The sequence below is a fragment of the Protopterus annectens genome, chromosome 8.part0, assembly GCF_019279795.1.
Source record: "Protopterus annectens isolate FY-2018-M chromosome 8.part0, PAN1.0, whole genome shotgun sequence".
In the NCBI taxonomy this organism is placed as follows: Eukaryota; Metazoa; Chordata; order Ceratodontiformes; family Protopteridae; genus Protopterus; species Protopterus annectens.
Window position 1 is genome coordinate 1,024,006,860 of NC_056741.1, and position 23,944 is coordinate 1,024,030,803.

General features: G+C 35.4%; 1 protein-coding gene across 1 annotated transcript in view; it reads left to right on the forward strand.

Annotated features, from left to right (window-relative positions):
• The window catches only part of LOC122809201 (beta-1,4-galactosyltransferase 3-like), a 415,178-nt gene that overhangs the window by 379,990 nt on the left and 11,244 nt on the right, over window positions 1-23,944 (forward strand). Inside the window, exon 6 of the mRNA XM_044080511.1 lies at window positions 1,360-1,464. Within this exon, the coding sequence (XP_043936446.1) occupies window positions 1,360-1,464 (105 nt within the window). The remainder of the gene's footprint in view (window positions 1-1,359; window positions 1,465-23,944) is intronic.

Genomic DNA, 23,944 nt, shown 5'->3' on the forward strand with positions numbered 1-23,944 from the left:
ATACTGTGATGTAAACACCATTATATTGCCAGAAAGTATGCTAAGCATATTGCATAACATGGTTTTTAATCAAATGACTGTTGAAGTTCAACCTAGGAAATCAACATTCAGAATATCAGTTTTGCTAAAGAAAAAAGTCAGTGGTAAGGGTCCTGCCACTGACTTGTACAACAACAAAGTCACAACTTCTCAGAAAATGGGCATGCAACTTTCTCCCAAGGTTATGCAACCTCAAACTGAGGGAAATTAAGCTGTGAAAATATAAGAACTTCATTGTGGCTTTCACCATAGAAAACTATGATTTATATGTTGCTGTTTGTATTTTATTCAGATTCCGATCAACGTTTTTCTTGACTAGAAAAGTCACATTGTTGAATGCTACTTACCTAAATGGATTCTAATTGCTGCATATATATAAACACTTTTTATCTGTACTTTTGCCATAGCTGGTAATGGAACTGCAGTTGTTAAGCTGCTATATGGGTACTTTCTTATGAGCAGCGATAACTGTGTCCCTTTCACACAACCACAGAATCAGTTCTGCTTTCAGGTTGCTCAAGTGACCCTACAGTTAAGACTACAAATAAAATCTGTAGCCAGATGGCCCTACTTGAGGACCAGATAGTTCAGAAGAAGTACTTTTGCTGTACTTGTATGAAGATTTAAAACTGTTATGCAGAAATTCACTTAGGATAAACCCATGGCCATTGGAGATGGAGCACGGGTTTCATTGTCAGCCCACACACCTAAAGGAGATTGCAGGGGAAGGGAGGAATCAGGAGGTTTTGTCTGCTCACCTCCCTTTGGGGGAATGACAGGTAGATGTTATGCTGGTAGGGAGTAGGTTTGTGTACTATTCAAGTGGAGGCCAGGTTAATAAATAGTGGTCAGGCTAGTGTGTAGGTGGGATCTGAGCATAGCTGGCCTTAGGCATAGGCCAACTAGGCGGCCGCCTAGGGTGCCGCTGTAGCAGGGGCGCTTTTCCAGTATTTATTTGGTGTAGGTAAACCAGGATGGGGGTACCTGAGTGGTGTAGGGGGGCTCCGTGGAGCCCTTTTGCCTAGGGCACCAGCTGACCTAAGACCACTGATTGGAGATCTGCTCATAGTCCTCTATGTTAAGCATCGATTTAACACACAAGAGAAAACAATCTCAACTACATGTGCTCTAGAAAAAAAGAACATAAACATATTTATTTTATATGAACAAAGAAAAGTAACAAATAACATTAAAATAAATATACATGTTTTCACTCATTAACAAAATGTGGGATTTTAAGAATAGTATGCACTCTCTTTCTCATTACAACTTTTAGTTTATCTGTTTTATGTCAGGGTTGTTTTTTTTTCTCATTTTCAGAATTAAGCTAAATAAAATGTTGGTTGCTCGACCCCCTATTCATATTGGACGCTATAAAATGATAAGCCATAAAAGAGACAAGGGAAACGAAAAGAATCCAGAAAGGTAATTTTTGGAATCATTGATCTTCTACATACTGCTGAAATGGATTTGCGTTTCTATATAAAATGTTAAAAAGAATGACATAAACAACATTTATCATAGTTGTGATCTATAGATTCTTCTGCATGTCAATTTCTTTGCTACTCTGTCTAATTTTGTATAGACTAAAAAACAAGTCTAATGATGTCTAAATATTGACTGCATTGTTATTGTTGCATATAACATACTCTTTCATTACTGCCTTGACTGATAATCTTTTTTCTGTGGTTAATTTGATCTTGGTGCTCAACCAGTATTTTCTTACTGTAAAGTTTTGATACTTCCCACAAGTTCTGGTACAATTTGTCAAAATGCTTATTTTTTCCGGAAGTAAGTTAACCAAAATGATATTTACTAACTAGAGAGTCCTTTTGGTCTTAGTTTCTGTTTTAGTAGTCAGAGAGAGGCATAATACTGGATATTTTGCAACAAGTAAAACAAAGTGACCTAGGTGAGAATAGTAACATTGCAGCATATTTTTCTCAGCTGTTTTATTGACTTGCATTATTTGCAGCCCACCTTTCAGCAAAACATACCTAGTATACTTTCATTTGGTGAATGTCATTCTGTGAGAGAAATTTTTATGAACTTTTGACTGACATTCTAGTATATGGATCACAGAGAAAAATGATGGAGTCAGACTTTAAGGAACCACATAAGTTAACTGAGTAAACACAAATAAAATACTGATGATAACTTTATAAGAATGAATGAATGTTGTATGAGATGAAATACTGAATATTGCAAAACTTTTAAATCTGAATTCACTTAATGCATTTTCATAATGGCAGTGTCTTCTTTTTTCATTTTTTATTCGGTTTTAAAACAATAAATAAACAAATCAACTATAAAACAAACAAATAACCAGTTACATAGATCCACGGCTGATCAGTACATTGCACCACAATGGGGGAAAGGGCATAAACCTTTTACTTGCCTCACAGTACTCTTCACAGTGCCATGTATATTAACTGCAGCTCAGTGAAATGAGATTCAGTGAAATGAGTTTTCAGTCATTTGAGTTTTCAGAGAAGCAGTTGGGGTGAAATGAAATTCAATGAAATGAGATTCAACGAAGCAAAGTAGATACACACACACACACACACACACACATATATATATCTATATATATATATATATATATATATATATATATATATATATATATATGTATATATTTATATATATATATATATATTTATATATATGGGTCTACTACCGGAGATTGAAATTACACTATTTCGAAATCCAGTAGCAGATGCCCACTAACGCGAAAGTGCCCTTCACCGAAAGTGCACTTTCGCAAACACCACTTGAGTGAATGGTTACGGACCTTAGGGTTAGGGCTTGGGTTAAGGATAGTGGATAGCTAGTGGGGCTATCCACTATCCTTAACCCAAGCCCTAACCCTAAGGTTCATGACTACTGCACCATAGTGGAGGAAATTGTATGTCCTCCATGGTGCAGTAGTCGCCGACCTATGTCCTCCACTGTGGTGCAGTAGTCACGGACATTAGTGTTAGGGCTTGGGTTAAGGATAATGGATACCTAGTAGGGCTATCCACTATCCTTAACCCAATCCCTAACCCTAAGGTCCATGACTACCGCACCACAGTGGAGGACATTGCCCGTTCGTTCTAGTGGTATTCGCGAAAGTGCACTTTCGGTGAAGTGCACTTTCTCGTTAGTGGGCATCTACTACTACAAGCATGCTGTGGTTTAGTGGTACTTCATGCAGACTGGTGAGTTCAAGGTCCCAGGTTCGAGGCTGACAAGGGTATTTTTGCCCTCGGGCAGATAGCCTAGTCTAAACCTATGAACCTATGAACCTATAAAATAGTGTAATTTTGATCTCCAGTAGTATATACATATATATATATATATATATATATATATATATATATATACATACATATATATATATATATACACACACATATATATATATATATATATATATATATATATATACATATATAGATATATATATATATATATATATATATATATATATATATATATACACACACACACAAACACAGTATGTATGTATATATCAGTACTGTTTAAGAATTTATGCCAATAAATTCTTACTTCGTGTTTCAATACTAGAATTTTGTTGAAGTTATGAGTTTCTAAGCAATCATTTATATATGCAATTGAAAACAGAAAATATTAATTCTTTAATACAAATAGTAAGAATGTGCAAACTTTTGAAAAGAGAAAATTGTGTTATTTAAATAGAGAATTTGAGAAAATGGTGTAATTTCATTAATGGAAAAATATTTTAATAACCAGACAAAACTATTAGGGACTATTTGTTTATCACTGGATATAATATATTTATTATTTACTAATAATATATCCTGATGTATTTTTCCCTTTTGAATCATAAGGTGAATTTATGCACAATGCTATACTATTTACAATTGTTGAGGTAGCATACAATTGAATATCAGGGAATCCTATTCCACCATTATCTCAACCTTTTCTGTGCCAATAAAAGGAAACTCTTGGTTTATTAGGATGCCAAAAAAATTAAGTAGAATATTATTTATCTTCTTTGTCAGTTTTTTGGTGGAGATAGTACTAAAGATTGTAAGACAAACAATATTTTAGGGAGAATTACCATTGTAATAAGCATTAATCATTTTTCCATGGCAAAGACGAATTTGTTCTAATTTGTGACTGTCCTGTACTTGTGTATTTAAAATAAACTCAGTTTGATCATTGTTAATTAGTTTAGGTATACGTAGAGTAATTACTTTAGCTAAAATGGACATGAAAATCTTATATTCCACATTTAAAATTGAAATGGGTCTTTAAGATGAGCACTTTGTAGGATCCTTATCTTGTTTTAAAATAGGTCATATAAAGCAATATTTCCATAACAAGGGATTCAGCAGTTGTTTTTATTTCTCTATAGACCTTATCTAATATTTTAACTGCATCATCTGGTAGTATTTTATATAGTTCTGGTATAAGACCATCTAGGCTGGGCACCTTATAACTTTTTAACTTTTTTATTTGATCTTTTATTTCTGTTAAAGTGAATGGTCCGTCATTTTTTATTTGTTCACTTGTTATTTTATTATTTATATTCTCCCTTAGAAATGTTTCAAGTATATCATCATTATCTAGGTTATTTGTATTATTATTCATATTATCGTAAAATATTTTAAAGCCTTCAAGAATACCTTTAATATCTGTTCTTCTTGGAGTTCATGGTTTAGTACTAGGCTAACTGCCCTTGTGAGCAATTTTAAGCCTAGTCAATTATCCTCTGTGAGATTCAAACCCTGTACCTTGTGTTTGTAAGGCAAATACCTTAACCATTAGGCCACCCTCCCAGCTAATGTCATTTGATTTTTTCTTCTTTCTTTTTTATTATTTATATGTGTTATAATTTCTTTGATATGATTTAGTTTATTCATTTTCTTTGATTTAAGAGGAAGTTTATGCAATATTAAAGGGTTTGTTGAATATGCCTGAAGTTTAAGTTTTTCCAGGTTTATTGAAACTTTATGATTTAGAATTTCAACATATTTTGTATTTAAGTTTTTAAGTTCAGACTGACTGATAATGTCATTTGCTTTTAGACTTAACTTTGGTGTGTTTATTTTGGCCTGTAATGTATTCAATTATTTGTCCCATTCTCTTGCTTTACTAATATACCAGCTTGTAACTCTTCCATTTAAGTAAGCCTTTACTGAATCCCACAGGACAATGTCAGATACTTCAACATTCAGGTTTATTTCTAGGAGATTTTTTGATGTCTTTAATATTCCAATCCTTGAATCATTTTATTTTAATAATGTGTGGTGGTAATATCCTGTGATATATTAAATGGTCAGTTTTTAAAATAATGTTAAAGATTATAGCATTATGGTCTGATAATGGACACAAAACTATTGAAACGTCTCTGATATGTGTTAACAGATTGTTTGAGTCAAAAATTGTATTCACTTGTTTGTGTTCCATATCTATATGAATAATGGGTAAATTTAAGTGAGTTTGTTTTCCTTAGCTCATATATATCCTTTAAATTCTTAGATTTACACAATTTGTTAAGTATTTGGCTGAAGATGTGATTCTCAGCTTTCTATCTGCAGTGGAATCTTTGTCTGATAAAATGCAATTAAAATCACCAGACATTATAACTTCACCTTTCATGTAATATGATATAGTGTCTATGTAGTTTTTTTTTGCATTTTTCGCTCTAACCCCTGGAATCCAATGAGAGTTCACCAATGTATATAGTTTTCTGTTCCACTCAGTTATAACAATGCTTAATGTACAATTTTTATCAGCATAGGTATCTTTTACTTTAGGCATTACTGTGGAGTTCTTCCATAAAATGAGAGTGCCTCTTTTTTTAGCTCAAAAGCTAGAACCTGCTAAAACCAAATAATTATTTAATGAAAGTTTATTTCCATCTTTATTAAGTAAATGTGTTTCCTGTAGAAATACTATTTGAGCTTTATGTAATTGCAAATATTTGAACTGATTCACCCTCCTTACTGGATTATTCAATCCATTAATATCAACAGATATGCATTTAAAATCAGACATTTATATAAGAGAGAAAAAACACAGGTATAATGAAATCACATTTATGTACAGAACTTATTATATACTTTATACATATAAAAAATAAAATCTTCAGCTATGGGCAAAACGTTTGAAACAAATAAAAAATTACCTAATGATATAATCCTAAAACATTTTATCATGGAGTAACATACTCCTAGTTTGTTGAAAAAGATGAATAACTACCTCAAAAACTCTTCATTAGATTATCAGTGCTTAACTCATGCTTCTGATTCATACTGATGTGTCTCATATTTGTGGTATGCATCATCTTAACAAAGCCCATCAATGAGTTATTATGAATAATATAAGTTAAACAGGTGCTCAGAATCTTTATTATAAGTTGACTGAACTGAATATTTCTATAATCATCTTTCCCTGTACCTCACATTATCCCCCTTGTCTACTATAGGGGGAAATCAGTTGTTATTTTCATATGTGTTAATTTATAGGTCAGATGATTTTATATTTTTTATTTTATTTACTATGTGCAAAGTTGTTCATAGGATTATAAGTTCATAAATTAGTACCAGGTTAACTGCTCGTGTGGGTCATTCCAAGCCCAGACAAATATACCATGTGAGAATCAATGTACCTTGTGCCTATAAGTTGAAAACTTTAACACTATGCCAACCCTCCATACGTGTAGACATATTTTTTATATTTTGACTATATACATATTTACTTATTCTGATTGTTTTGTATTTCTGTTTGTATACTATGCCTTGTACTATTACTATATTCCTAGGTTTTATATTTTAGCTATAATCCAAGTGTAGAATATCATATATTAGAACACTTCATAGGTTCATGGCTTCATAGGTGTTTACTAGGCTAAAGACCTCAAGGGCCTTGTTATGCCTAACCATGCATCCAAGATCTCTGAAAAGTTCTGGTACCCTTGATAAGTATAATCAGGGGCTTGGGAGATGAAGCATTTACAAGCAGTTTCCTGGTACATGAACCATTTACATGTTGTGTGTGTCCATTACAGGCACAGGTGCCAAGCCAGAGATGAATTTCCTGTTCCCCATACAATTGTCCAAATTACACTTGAATTGGGTTATGAGGAACTCTTCTTTACATGGATGGGGAGCCTGTTCCAGAGATGGAGTAGTCTATGGGATACATATCTGTCTCTCCAGCAGGTCCGTTTTATATCACAGGCACGGTTTAAGTCTTTAGAACAGGTAATTCTGGTGCTGTTTGCTTTATGGATATGCAGGAGGTCCATCAGAGTGAGGTCTGACAATGCCTTGTATGCCAGGCATAGATCTCTCCTCAATAAGCAGCAGAAGACAGAATACAGGGATAGGGTCTTGAGGCAGTCTGCATAGGGCATTTTAATTATGTTCTGTATTCTTATAGTGAGGAACCTCTGTGCATGTTCCAATTGTTGGATATGCCTGGTTAGGTACATACCAAAAGGGGCACTGTACTCAGTGATATGTCTGATGAATGCTGAATACAGTGGAACAATGACTTCCTTGGAACTAGTTGCCATACCTTTGTTTATAAGCTGCTCAACATAGAATAATTTCCTCACTACTGTAAACAAATGATGGTTAAAGGCTAGATTACTGTCTATATGTGCCCTAAGTCTCTGACTACTTGGTCATCTCTAAGGGGTGTGTAATCAATATGATAGTTACCAGGGGTGGATGACTACCCAAAGGATACTATTATGCATTTATTGGCATTTAGATGGCTCGGATACCAATCTTTTGGCTTTGTCAGCCTTTCCTGGAGAACATTTGTGTTGGTGTGGGATTCAATGACAGCTCCTAATTTGCAATTATATGCAAATTTAGTCAGCCAGATACCATTGACATTGGCCTTGACTTCAGAGTAGTGAATGACAAAAAGGAGTGAACCAAGGACTAATTCCTGAGAGACTCCACTTGTGACAGGCCTCTTTGTAGAGGTGGACTCCCCATTTCTAACTTCCTGTGTCCTATCTGTGAGCCATTTGGGTATCCACTGGGTGACATATGGGTTTGTACCTAACCTGTTGAGTTTGTAAACAATGCCCTAGTGGGGTATTGTATCAGATGCCTTGACCTGGTCAAGGTAGGCAAATATGAACCTTTTTGCCTTCATCCATTGCTTTAGTGACCTTCTCAAAAAAAGCCCACCAGGTTTAGTAGGCATGACCTGCCCTTGATGAAACCAAACTGGGTTGGGTCCAGAGTCCGGAAGTTTCTATATGATTAATTATCATTCCCGTGATAATTCTTTCCATGGCTTTGCATATTAAACTAGTGAGACTTATTGGTATGTAGTTCTGAGGTCTGCAGATAGCCCACCTTTGTGCAGAGGAATTACTTTTGCTGTTCTCCATTCATGAGACACAAAGCCTGTTTGGAGGCTACAGTTAAATAGCAATTCTAGACGGGTGTTGTTTTGAAAGAGCACATTTGGGGCTGCTGAGGACATTTGTTATGTGCACTTCATCTAGGAGGTCTTTGGAGTTTTGGAAGGTTACATTTAAGTGCCTCAACGTAAGTGCCTCAGCATATGTGGGTCAATATGTCTGCTTTGAATTGTATGTGCTGAGTGCAGAGTGTGTATTACTGACAACCTTTTTGACATTAGGAGTACTTTTATGTGAGAGCCTTGCCTCCAGTGACATTGTGTAAATACATCCCTCACATACAATATCAGTTTGTTTGAGAACTGACTGGTTGTCAGTAATCATGAGGGAATTTCTACATTGTTTAATGATGCTCATATCCACCAAGATGGGTAATGGAGATAGCGGGAAAGTTCATATCCATGGCAACAGATCTTTTTTATTGATTAGACAGTTGGAGTGAGAATATCAATCACTGTCAGGAGTATCCAGTATGCAACTCTGGGGACAGTGCTTGTCACTGCTAGCTAATTGTCCTTTGTGCAACTAGGTATTGGTGAAATTTTAATTCTGCTTTTACAGGAAAAATGTCACTTAAGGTGTCTGTGTCTTTACAGGACACTGCAAACACTTCCAGGGGAAACTAATAATTAGACCCTGAAAATTTACAGATGAAGTATTTAGGCATATATTCTGAAGTTAGAAACAAATCAAGCATTACTTATTGAAAACAAAGAATTAGTTTGTCAATAATGATGAAAAGAGGGAAGTCGCGTGAATGGCTACTGCCAGACTACTACTAGTGCTAGTCCCACTACAGCTTCACTCTGCTGGGATACAATGCTCCTTTGCTTATTCTCTTACAGCAGAAGCAAAACACCATGAATCCTAAGATGAGAAGCAGGCCACACAGTCTGTTTGGTGATCCACAGTCTTGTCCCAGATGATCCAAAGATCTATAGGGTTGTTGTAGCCTTTTCCTGGTAGAAATGTGGTCAAATTAACATAAGCAGCAGGCAACTAGAAAAACAGATGAGTTTAAGAACACAATAGCACCAGGGTGGATGGGTGGGAAAAATTTCTGTGTGACTCACAAGAGACACAGTTCTCCCTCCTAGTTTTAATATGCAATTAAAACCAGAATACAAGTGCAACACAGTGTAGAGAAAACAAATCACAATAAACAAAATAGAAGAAGGCAATAAAGTAATACAAAATACAAGAAAGCAAAACCAAACTAACCTTTCCTCATAGCAAGTTGTGGCAGCGTCTGAGTGAGGTTTTCCAGGGCTTGGAAATGAACAGCCCATCAGTTATGATTCACACAAATACACTCGAAAGTGATTCTAAGCCACCTCTGCATTACACATCAATCCCCAAACGCATCCAAACCACTAAAAATCCAACAAAAAACATTCCAAGGTAGTTAACCACTAAAAGCTATTGTATTTAAATAAATAACATTTAATGATTCAGTAAACACTATTTGTATGAGATGTTTAATATAAAGCAGACTTGTCATTTTTTAAAGGAGACATAGCAAATAAACTTGCATTAAAAGAATGACAGGTATGTGTGATGTAGGTCTAACTTGTAATAGTGTAAAATGTTACTCTATTTGATATCATTTCAGTAATAACTTTTATATATACATGTAAAAAGCTATATTTTTTATACTTTGTTTATAAAATAGCATAACTTTTCTGGGCGCTATTGCATGTCAAGTATACTATCAGTAGTTATGCAAACGTCATTATCTGAAACGTCAGTTATCTGAACGCAGTCTTCTAAAGTTTTTGGGTAGGAAAAATCATAAAGTCTGAATATGTAAACATTAGACGCATTCGCTTGTACATGTTTTTTGGGGTCTATATCAGAACAGCTAAGAGGCATTTAATCGAACGCCTCTTTGTCGACACATAAACAGCGAATGCACTAAAGTGTGAACACTCAAAACAGAGATTTCTTTCCCAGGGAAAGAAATCGCTTGGTCTTCCCTGTGTGTTTGCCCCTTTCCCCACTGTAGTGCAATCTTGGAGTTGGTATATTTAGTTATTGTTATGTTTGAAAGTGTGTGTCTGTGTGTGTTTGTGCTACCAATTTCTTTCCCAGGGAAAGAAATTGGTGTTCTGAGCATTCGCACTTTAGTGCGTTCACTGTTTATGTGTCAACGAAGAGGTGTTCAATTAAACACCTCTTCTCTGTTCTGATATAGACCCATTTTTTGAGCTTGTAGCCTGCTCATGTGTGAAAAATATTTTTTATTGTCAACTGGAATCACCGAATGGTTGAAAAGTGTATTCCCTGCATGGAGAAAGAATACGATTTTAGAAGTTTTTATCCAGTTCAATTATATGTTTGATTATCAGAACAGTTTGATTATCCAAACTACCTTAGGTCCCAATTAGTTTAGATAATCGACTCTACCATATGTAAAAACTGACAGTGGTTTAGAATGCAATTCACTGTCTTTTGCTTATTATCGAACTTGTATTCTTTGACATCTTAGCATATGATTCAAAATATTACGATTGCTTAATTTTAGACAGGAAAGAGTAACCTGGACAGTTCTTAGAATTTTCAGAACTCCCGCAAAATCACAAAAGTGCTTATGACTCTAAATTATTTCAAGATGGTTTACATAATAAGGCCTTGAAAATGAAAAGTCCTTCAGTTCCAATTCATAGAAACATGCTTGCAAGTGAATCCATGCCACCTCTACATTATACATCTATCCCTCAAACCCCTCCAAAGCACAAAAAAAGAACAAAAAACATTTCAAAGTATTTTAACCACTACAAAGCTATTGTATTTAAAGAAATAACATTTAATGATTAAGTAAGCACTATTTGTATGAGATGTTTAATATAAAGCAGACTGCCATTTTTTATAGGAGACATAGCATATAAACTTGCTTTAAAGAATGACAGTTATGTGTGATCCAGGTTTAACTTGTAAAATGTGAATGCTACTCTAATTATTTGATATCATTCCAAGAATAACTTTTATATATGTAAAAAGATATACTTTTTATACTTTGTTTATAACATAGCATGTCTTTCCTGGTTGCTATTGCATGTCAAATATACTATCAGCAGCACATTACTGGACCATTTGAAGAACCCAGAAATTAACTTAACGTGCCTCTTTAGTGTCATTTGTTGCATCTTGTATTATATTTAATAGTACATTACTCAACTATGCCAAAATATCAGAAAGTGTGCCACCTACGTTTCATCATAATACTGATTAACATTTAATAAAATGAATAGTTTGACCTTTTAAATTTTACCTGAAAATAAAAGAATCAGCCTCTAACATTTTTAAAAGGAAATTAGTAACTGAAGTGGGGAAATAAATAAATAAATGATTTACCTTGTAAAAAGTAATATTCAGCACCTGTTCATAAGTATTCAAGTACTTCTTTAAATTAATAATAATTCATAACCATGAAATACATTGATTTTCATTTGGCCTTCAGTTTTTTACTGCATTAGTCTTTTATTAACCAACCATCTATTGTTGCATATGACAGTGTCTTCTGAGATCTCTGTAACATATTTCTAACATAATCTTTTCATTGACAACAGCATAAGTAAGATTCATGTCAACAATATGGTTTTAAATTAAAGGTAGTTTAACAAATCCAGCTCTATAACATAACTGAAGTGCTTGGTATATATTTTTCAGTCCTCTGGTTACCATCGAATTTCAAGCTTTTCATCAACTAGAGCTTCTATTATTTTTATTGAATTGGAGACAACTGTCTAGCTTTACAATTGCTGTGTGTCTTGCCCTTTACTATATTAACTTCTCTCTCTCTCTCGCTGTCTCATCTAATGTGAAGGGTACACACTCACTAGGAAGAGCTGGAATGACTCCTTTGCTAGAACTGCTTGGATTTTTTTTTAATTTGGAGCATGGCATTTGCTAAAAAGGTCTTAAATCAATGTTTCTCTTTTGCAAAGGTGTTTTCTGCACTGTGTATTCATTCCCTGCAGTGTGGATATAACAGCTTCTCCTTCCACTTAATGTGATCCATGTCCATGCCTCTCAACCTAGAAACATCAAAAATCTGGACAAGGCCCATGAAAAATAGGTACAAATCTATTTGCTGATCAACATAAAATTTGCATACATAATTAAGTAACCCCACCTACTCCAATGGAATTGTGAGATACCAACTTTCAAACAGAAACTGAAGAACAGACAACCAAAATATGGCACCAGAGTCCCCCTGCAGCCATTCCAATGTCCCACTACCTGGCTATTTCGCCCCATTTACCATAAACACTAGTGTGTGCATGCTGCTTTACTTCTACAATTATTTCAATTTTATTTTTACATTTTATAGCACAATGCACAAAACACTAATAGTTATCTACTAAACAAAGCAACATTGTCTCGCAATAAAAATAGACTTGTCATTAAAACTTCTCTGCCCTTGAAACTCACATTCATTGAAACAGCATTGAAACCCACACCACATCCAAAGAAAATGCATCTGGCCAGTAGTGGATAAAAATTACCTTTGGGCTGCTTTCAAATCATAAGCCTCTGGCTTGCACACAAAACAAGAAACATACATGCATTCTTTGATACACCTTCCTGACTTTATTAAATGATATTCCTTGTATAATGCAGCACACTTTTTAGACTTAAGTTAGAGTGCATGTTAAAATGTATTGTTTGAACATTTTTCCAATAGGTAGGTATCAGGCAATGAAACAAAATGCATGAACCAATGACAAAACTGCACAGTTCAGAACATTTCCATCATAAAAGTCTACTTGCACACAAGCAATAAATTATATATATATATATATATATATATATATATATATATATATATATATATATATATATATATATATATCATGACTGTAGTGTAAGCCATAGGCATCTTGCATAGCTTCTCGCATTTGTTTTCAATTTTAGTTTATTTTTTTTGAGGGGGGGGGCAAAAGAAAAAAAATAGGGACACATTTTAAACATTGCTTGTATAATTTTGGAAAGTTGCTACAATAAAATGTTGTGCTACCACCATGCATTTCACTGGTAAGTCTTGAACATAGAACCCTGTGCACTACAGTCAGAACAACATACCACTATGCCAAATCAGCAGCTTCCTGAAAGACATGAAGACTGAAAATTAAATGGCTATCATTTACTGAATTCAGTTCTCACTTCTCACCACCATAGCTCTCAACCTATTCGCACATAAAAACTGGACAAAGCCAATAATGGGGGAAAGCTACTGTTACTTAAATAGTAAGACAAGGGATGTCAACATTAAATTCAGGCCACCACAGTGTTTCTCATCAACAGACAAACAGCACCAGCCACTAGAGCAACACTCAACACCCATATACACTGTATTCCTTTATGTTTAATGGAGCAGCACTCAACACCCGTATACATTGTATTCCTTTATGTTTAATAGAGCAGCACTCAACACCCGTATACACTGTATTCCTTTATGTTTAATAGAGCAGCACTCAACACCCGTATACACTGTATTCCTTTCTGTTTAATAGAGCAGCACTCAACACCCGTATACACTGTATTCCTTTATGTTTAATAGAGCAACACTCAACACCCGTATACACTGTATTCCTTTATGTTTAATAGAGCAGCACTCAACACCCGTATACACTTTATTCCTTTATGTTTAATAGAGCAACACTCAACACCCGTATACACTGTATTCCTTTATGTTTAATAGAGCAACACTCAACACCCTTATGCACTGTATTCCTTTATGTTTAATAGAGCAGCACTCAACACCCGTATACACTGTATTCCTTTATGTTTAATAGAGCAGCACTCAACACCCGTGTACACTGTATACCTTTATGTTTAATAGAGCAACACTCAACACCCGTATACACTGTATTCCTTTATGTTTAATAGAGCAGCACTCAACACCCGTATACACTGTATTCCTTTATGTTTAATAGAGCAACACTCAGCACCCGTATACACTGTATTCCTTTATGTTTAATGGAGCAACACTCAACACCCGTATACACTGTATTCCTTTATGTTTAATAGAGCAACACTCAACACCCGTATACACTGTATTCCTTTATGTTTAATAGAGCAGCACTCAGCACCCGTATACACTGTATTCCTTTATGTTTAATAGAGCAGCACTCAACACCCGTATACACTGTATACCTTTATGTTTAATAGAGCAGCACTCAACACCCGTATACACTGTATACCTTTATGTTTAATAGAGCAACACTCAACACCCGTATACACTGTATTCCTTTATGTTTAATAGAGCAGCACTCAACACCCGTATACACTGTATTCCTTTATGTTTAATAGAGCAACACTCAACACCCATATACACTGTATTCCTTTATGTTTAATAGAGCAGCACTCAACACCCGTATACACTGTATTCCTTTATGTTTAATAGAGCAGCACTCAGCACCCGTATACACTGTATTCCTTTATGTTTAATAGAGCAACACTCAGCACCCGTATACACTGTATTCCTTTATGTTTAATAGAGCAACACTCAACACCTGTATACACTATATTCCTTTATGTTTAATAGAGCAACACTCAACACCCGTATACACTGTATTCCTTTATGTTTAATAGAGCAGCACTCAACACCCGTATACACTGTATTCCTTTATGTTTAATAGAGCAACACTCAACACCCGTATACACTGTATACCTTTATGTTTAATAGAGCAACACTCAACACCCGTATACACTGTATTCCTTTATGTTTAATAGAGTAGCACTCATCACCCGTATACACTATATTCCTTTATGTTTAATAGAGCAACACTCAACACCCATATACACTGTATTCCTTTATGTTTAATAGAGCAGCACTCAACACCCGTATACACTGTATTCCTTTATGTTTAATAGAGCAGCACTCAACACCCATATACACTGTATACCTTTATGTTTAATAGAGCAACACTCAGCACCCGTATACACTGTATTCCTTTCTGTTTAATAGAGCAGCACTCAACACCCGTATACACTGTATTCCTTTATGTTTAATAGAGCAACACTCAACACCCGTATACACTGTATTCCTTTATGTTTAATAGAGCAACACTCAACACCCGTATACACTGTATTCCTTTATATTTAACAGAGCAACACTCAACATCCTTATGCACTGTATTCCTTTCTGTTTAATAGAGCAGCACTCAACACCCGTATACACTGTATTCCTTTATGTTTAATAGAGCAACACTCAACACCCGTATACACTGTATTCCTTTATGTTTAATAGAGCAGCACTCAACACCTGTATACACTGTATTCCTTTATGTTTAATAGAGCAACACTCAGCACCCGTATACACTGTATTCCTTTATGTTTAATGGAGCAACACTCAACACCCGTATACACTGTATACCTTTATGTTTAATAGAGCAGCACTCAACACCCATATACACTGTATACCTTTATGTTTAATAGAGCAACACTCAGCACCCGTATACACTGTATTCCTTTCTGTTTAATAGAGCAGCACTCAACACCCGTATACACTGTATTCCTTTATGTTTAATAGAGCAACACTCAACACCCGTATACACTGTATTCCTTTATGTTTAATAGAGCAACACTCAACACCCGTATACACTGTATTCCTTTATATTTAATAGAGCAACACTCAACATCCTTATGCACTGTATTCCTTTCTGTTTAATAGAGCAGCACTCAACACCCGTATACACTGTATTCCTTTATGTTTAATAGAGCAACACTCAACACCCGTATACACTGTATTCCTTTATGTTTAATAGAGCAGCACTCAACACCCGTATACACTGTATTCCTTTATGTTTAATAGAGCAACACTCAGCACCCGTATACACTGTATTCCTTTATGTTTAATGGAGCAACACTCAACACCCGTATACACTGTATTCCTTTATGTTTAATAGAGCAACACTCAACACCCGTATACACTGTATTCCTTTATGTTTAATAGAGCAGCACTCAGCACCCGTATACACTGTATTCCTTTATGTTTAATAGAGCAGCACTCAACACCCGTATACACTGTATACCTTTATGTTTAATAGAGCAGCACTCAACACCCGTATACACTGTATACCTTTATGTTTAATAGAGCAACACTCAACACCCGTATACACTGTATTCCTTTATGTTTAATAGAGCAGCACTCAACACCCGTATACACTGTATTCCTTTATGTTTAATAGAGCAACACTCAACACCCGTATACACTGTATTCCTTTATGTTTAATAGAGCAGCACTCAACACCCGTATACACTGTATTCCTTTATGTTTAATAGAGCAGCACTCAGCACCCGTATACACTGTATTCCTTTATGTTTAATAGAGCAACACTCAGCACCCGTATACACTGTATTCCTTTATGTTTAATAGAGCAACACTCAACACCTGTATACACTATATTCCTTTATGTTTAATAGAGCAACACTCAACACCTGTATACACTGTATTCCTTTATGTTTAATAGAGCAACACTCAACACCCATATACACTGTATTCCTTTATGTTTAATAGAGCAACACTCAACACCCGTATACACTGTATTCCTTTATGTTTAATAGAGCAGCACTCAACACCCATATACACTGTATTCCTTTATGTTTAATAGAGCAGCACTCAACACCCGTATACATTGTATTCCTTTATGTTTAATAGAGCAGCACTCAACACCCGTATACACTGTATTCCTTTATGTTTAATAGAGCAGCACTCAACACTCGTATACACTGTATTCCTTTATGTTTAATAAGCACTCAACACCCGTATGCACTGTATTCCTTTATGTTTAATAGAGCAACACTCAACACCCGTATACACTGTATTCCTTTATGTTTAATAGAGCAACACTCAACACCCGTATACACTGTATTCCTTTATGTTTAATAGAGCAACACTCAACACCCTTATGCACTGTATTCCTTTATGTTTAATAGAGCAACACTCAACACCCGTATACACTGTATTCCTTTATGTTTAATAGAGCAACACTCAACACCCTTATGCACTGTATTCCTTTATGTTTAATAGAGCAGCACTCAACACCCTTATGCACTGTATTCCTTTATGTTTAAGAAAGAACAGTTACACTAGAAGGGCAGAACTTTAAAATGCTCTTTTTGTTCTTCTCATTCAGACCTTAAAAACCCTTTTAGGAACTTACAAGCCCATTTCAGTGAGGCTTCGTCATAAACCTTAGCAGTCCCATTGTGGACTGCTTGACAGCTTAGAACCTAAAACCTCATAGGACAATACTTCAGTAGGGAGATCGGCAGCAGTTTAATAATTCTTTGGGAATGCCCTATCAGATAAAACTTTAATAGATGAAAATATGCAAATTTGCTAAAGTATGGAAGGATGTTGATTCTCAGCCATGTCAATATATTGAAGACAGTATAGCAGACTAGCAAGTCTTAGAACTAACCGCAAACAGGCTTCAGGTTTACGAATAAGCTGCAAACAAGATAAGCAGCTTCATGCACCAGCTATAGAGCTCTCATAATTATGCTGTTCATTGATGAAATTATAGATGTAGATAATTTCAACACTTTACCCAAAAGAACCTGCAGATATTGAGTTTAACTTGCACACAAGACAAGAACAAAGCTTGCAGTAATAAGTGAGGATGTGAAAAACAGATTGATTACTTAACGCGCAGAGACCCACACACACACACCCCTGCTGATGAGAAGAACAGTACCTTAGAAGTATTCATAGTCCGTCCGTGCAAGTTAGTTCACAGAAATTTTCTAAGTCCAGCCGTTCCTTCAGTAAGAAATAAGCAGCTCGCAAAAGAAATAGCTCATAAGCAGCTCTGCCGGGAAAGGTGTTCATGTTTACGATCCTTAAAAATAACTCCTTCAGTAAGAAATAAGCAGGTAAGCAGCTCGCAAGTTACCGGGAAAGCTGTTCATGTTTCTTCAGTGTATTTCAAACAGCCAGCCAGCCGGGAAAGCACTTGAGCTCATTTCCGACAGGCTGACTGCACTGACGTCATCGCGCATGTGATGACATCAGCTCCAAAAGCGCAGAAATTTTAAAAACCTAGAAAAAAATCGGAAATGAAGGGATGCCATTCGGGAATCATGGCACGCCATTATTTGGACCCCAAAACTTGGTAAAAGCCGAGTTATTCGGTACGGTTGGGAGGTATGTCTATGTTGCATTTAAAAGAAAATATGACTGAATAGTTTGCCTCCTTTTTCTCATCTGCTGCTGCTTCCATAGTCTCACTGCATAGCTTTTTCATTGTTTTTTAAATATTTTAGAATTTGGCAGAGTAAGATGCATCATATAACGCATTAAAAAATAATTGCAAAGATAACAGCAGTGAGTTTGGAACCTGTTCTAAAGCAACTAATGTGGCCTCCATTTCTAAGAAAAACAAGGGGCCATACATATCTCTTTAAATTCTTGTTACTTGAAAAAGTCAAAGGAGTATGTGACTAAAGCTATTTACAATGCATCTGTGAACACTCAAAAAGCACTTATTCTGTGAGCAGCTATTCTGAAAATAGTGAAGAAAGGACAGAGAAAGAACCAAAATGGCAGTAGGATGTCTTGTGGTAACACTGTGTGCATTATAGAAAGAAGACATTTTAAGCAAAAAATAAAATCATGTAACGTAGCATCACCACAATGTTTTACTTCCTAACCCATTGTAATCATACCACCTCCACTTCCAAGCAACCACCAGCCATTAGGTATCTATCCTGTATTAGCCTATTTATTTCCCTAGTGCCAAATTAGGGATTAGGATGGTGCAGTGGTACAGTGGTAGCATTGTTGCCTCACAGCAAGAGAATCTCTGGTTTGATTCCTGGCTGGAGTGCCTTCTGTGAGGAGTCTGCATGTCCTCCTTGCATTTGTGTGGGTTTCCTCCAGATACTCCAGTTTCCTCCCTCATTACAAAGACATGCATCTGGAGCATTTCTCCCTGGGCCTCTGCTAAAAATTGGCTTTGTTCCAAGTTGGACTTTCTTGGTAAATAAATGTTAAATAAATAAACATTAGTAGAAAGGGGTATGAGCTAGGAATTGTGATGGTTAGGAGATTTTTCACATTTTTTTTTCTGCCAAACACTACCAACACCCCCTTTGGGTGTCAAACTGAAACAAGTTGTCAGTGTTTCACACCAAGGCTGCTAAGTTGTCTTTGTGGTTATCATAGGCCCTCCCATCTTCTCCTAATCAAGGTTATTGCATCCCCTACACTTCCTGAGTAGTGCTATCAAGCCAGTATTGAAAGACCATTTATTTTAATAGGTATGTCATAAAGTGCTACTCTAGGTTACCCTTATTACACTCCCCATTTGTTAGCGCAAAAGATATGGCAGCATGGTTGGATAATGTTATTGGTTGTATCCTAGTATTCCTAACCAAGAAAGCATGTTCCTTGGTTATGTATGCCCTGTCTAATCTCGACCAGGTATTATATATTCCTGAGTGATAAGTAATTTCTGGAGTGCTAGTTCTTACAACATCAGGTCCAGTAATCTGAGCACACTCATATATCTATCCGGGTATCTTTCCTCCTTGTGGATGCCCATTTCCCTTGGTCCAGCTGCTACATCTGTCCATTTGGTGATAATATTCCAGTCCCTGGCTACAGTGAATATTTCATGGTGAAACGCAATAACTTCTCTGATTATTTAATTTCTTTGACCTTGGAAACCGGAGGGATATAAAATACAGCCAGTGTTAATGTTAACCCTAACCAAATGCCTTTACCATTATGTACATTACTCAAGTATGCCAAGATATCAGAAAGTGTGCCAGCTAACATAAGTTAACCACTAAAAAGCTATCTCTTCCATAGTTATCCTCCTTCTCTTCCACTCTTGTCATTGATATTGCTTTCATTACCAGAAAACACACCCTTCAGTTTGCAGAAAAAGCTCTCATCTCACTCCATTTTATCACAGTGTCATTTTATTCCACAGCTGGGTACTTCAACTGAATCATAGCTATATTCACCATGCTTTATCTAACAGGACTTGTGAGTGTTAAATCACACCCAACATGCCTTTTCCTTATTATGTTCCTACGCTTGCATTGACAAATACCAATCAATCTCTTTTTCCCCTTGTGATTTTATTTTCCAATCTAATGATTCCTGTGTGCTTGTCAAATTGGATACACAAATTCCATAATTAACTATATATATATATATATATATATATATATATATATATATATATAGACACATAGAACTACAAAACATCTCCCATCCCTTCCATCTCCCACATTTACTGATTATGAACAAAAAGCTAGCCATTGAGAAATTATTCTCCATTTGAGTTAAACACTTGATTCAGGTGACCAAAAGTCTAAGCATCTTTCTATGTCATCTCTGGATGTCCCAGAGCAGTCAGCATAATTTAACTAATTTTACTAGTTCTAGCTCGCTTGTAACTTGTATAAACTAAGCCTTGTTCAATTTTGGGACATCTCTTTAGGCTAATGAGTTAAAAAAAACAGTATCATACCCTTCAACTCAATGTTTTTTTTTTTATTTCTGTGTTTACAGCAGCTACTTTTTTCCTGTATGGTACTCTTTGGACCATCCCATTACATTTACAGTTTATAAGACTAAAATACCTTGTCTCACCAAAGGGAGATATCTTTTCTAGGAAACTGGTCAAATTTTGAAAGCTCTTTATGGTGTTTAGACCAAGATAATTTAGGTAAATAATCATCTAATGGCACTGAAAAACAATCATGATTTCTACTCATGTGGTTTTAGTCTTAATCCTCACACTTTCCTAGAAGAAAGGTAGAACTACATCATTAGGTTGTAACCATTTAGCTTTTAGTGTTACTTTTCCAAAAAAAAACAAAATTCCTGGTCAGGACTTTAATATGACTTACAATGAATACATCAAAAAAGAAAACCACAAACCATCAGGAAGAGAAAGAATTTGCCGGAAAACATTGCAGCCCATCTCTATATATTTGTTAAGTTCTATGTTAATCTCAATATTTGTTAGGTTCTGTGTTAATCTCAAGGATTGTCCAAAGTCCATAGCCCATATCTGCATACTCTGCTAATTTATGGATCTGTATTCCTCATTTGTTTCAGCCAATGGTCTAATGTTAACAATGCCCCTATTTTTTGGAGCACTCCCTCATGTCCCTCACCTTATTGGCCATTCTTTTCTGTAACATTGGAAAAGGTTTTGTGAGAGGTCTGTCAGTTAAACGTTCTTTCTAGCTTCTTTGCACCATTTCTGGAGGTGCATCTGTTGTAGCCTTAGCATGTCCCTTATCCAGTGCGTCTCTTCTTTTTATTTAAACCTTCCAGTGCTTGTGTCGGATCCTCAAACATCTTTAGACCTAAAGGATAAAACACTCTAAGTATTGCCTTATACAAAAGTTTAAATTTCAATTTTTGATCCAGACAGTTGAGAATTGCTGGCAAGAATATGTTTCTTTTTTATGTGTAATTGCTGAATAATCATTGTCTGTGAAAATCCTTTTGCTTTCTATCCTACTATCTGCCCCTTTCTTCCACAAAGTATAAGTCTGACACTTAATAATGATCATCTTGGGCTGCGTTTTCCTTTCTATTTGTGGGACATAAAACAGTTGGACTCTTTCTTTATGATTTTTTTCTAGTGGTCTACCAGTCCATTCCCACAAACATTTTTGATAAAGGTTTTACACTTATTTTCTTCCATTTGTTTTTCTGGTATAGCATTGAATCTGCTGTTATCTCTGTGGGAATGGTCTTCCATTTCAGTTAGCTTCTGTAATAGATCTTCTTGCCTGACATTGGTAGCTGCCAGTTTTTCTCTCAATTCCTTATGCTAATGCTGCAACTCATGGATAACATGAGAATGACTCAACAGGGCTTCTTTGATTTCCTAGCTATATAGTTCATTAAAGGACTGCTTATTTTTAATATCTCAGCATAGGTCTGATCTCTCTTTTGCTTGCCATATCCAAGAACTCCTTGGGCCCCTTAGTCATGCCTTCTTTTAATTTCCTTTGATTTGACACAGTGCTGAACAGGTCTACCCCTGGAGGAGCATGGTTTTATTATCATGCCTTCTTTTAATTTCCTTTGATTTGACACAGTGCTGAACAGGTCTACCCCTGGAGGAGCATGATTTTATTAGTTTTTCATTTAATACAAGTCTTTTTCAAACAAGATCTTATTTTAGATGACATAAAAGTTGTCCAGTGTGCACTTTTTCAGCCAAAGATTTAGAAATGCTGGCTTTGTAGGTGTTTTCATTGTGCTCTGGATCCAGAGCATGGTTTAAGGCACCATATTCCATTATCCTTACCTGGATATAAGCATTAAAATATCTGTCCATAATTAATCACCTTTCTGAAAACTTACCCCATAATCACTGCCAGTATTTTAGTACAGAATTCTTTGGATCCTTATATTATGAAAAATAACATAATTCTCTCCTAACACTGAATATGAGGCTTAGTCTTCATAATTACCTTCTGGGCAGAACTTGAAAGTTTCTGTCACATTAATTCATTAAGTCTGGTTTGAGGACTTGTAATCTGAAAGCAGACTTTTCAACTATCAGTATTTTGCAGCAGCATTCATATTTTCAGGCCAGATTTAACCCTGCACATGATGTAGCTATTTTTGGAGATATGTCCATATTTTCAGGCTTGATTTACCCCTTCCCTATTATCACATGTGATTTTTGAAGCTGTATAATGCATAGAAAACCAACCTATATGACCAACATACTACTGACTCCAATAATTTAAGTAAATTAACACATCTTACATCTCTCTTTTTCAGATGCAAAAATAAATAACCTGATGTGGTAGAATTTTGCAATACCATTCATTACACTGTCTCTTTGCTAATGTGCTTACATTTTTCTATCAAATTTTTCCATTCTCTGTTTTTTAATCACATGCTAGTACTTGATCTTCCTACTGAAACTGGGAAAAGTTATGTGCAATTTCTTATTAACATTTTATGGTAATTAGATATCCTGATTTTTGGCTGGATGTTTGCTACTTTTCAAGGGCTCTTTTCCTATTTTTTATTGTCTGCGGATTGAGAGTATGACTGAAATATTTTAGGTATTTGTTTTTGGTGCCTTGTCTTTGTCACCATCATTTCTTTCTATTAACAAAATGGTAAACTGTGTGCAAAGTGCAAGAAGAATCATCATTTGACATGATTTATAAAAGGTGAAAGACAGCACACAACACACAGATTACCTGGTATTATAAATCACAAGTCAGCAACACATTTGTAATGGATATGCCAGTGTCACAAAGCAAAGGCTGATTGGATAATAAAAATAATGACAATCTAGCAGTAAGTCTATACAAGCAATTCTTTAAAAAAGTCTGTTTCACTACACAGTTGACAATACAAGAAGAGATTACTAAAGCCACTTTCAATGTGCTAGAAGGCAAATTAACTGATTTGGTAAGGTATTTTACAAATTAAGAATTAATAGTGGTACTAATTGTTTGTGTCTTTCG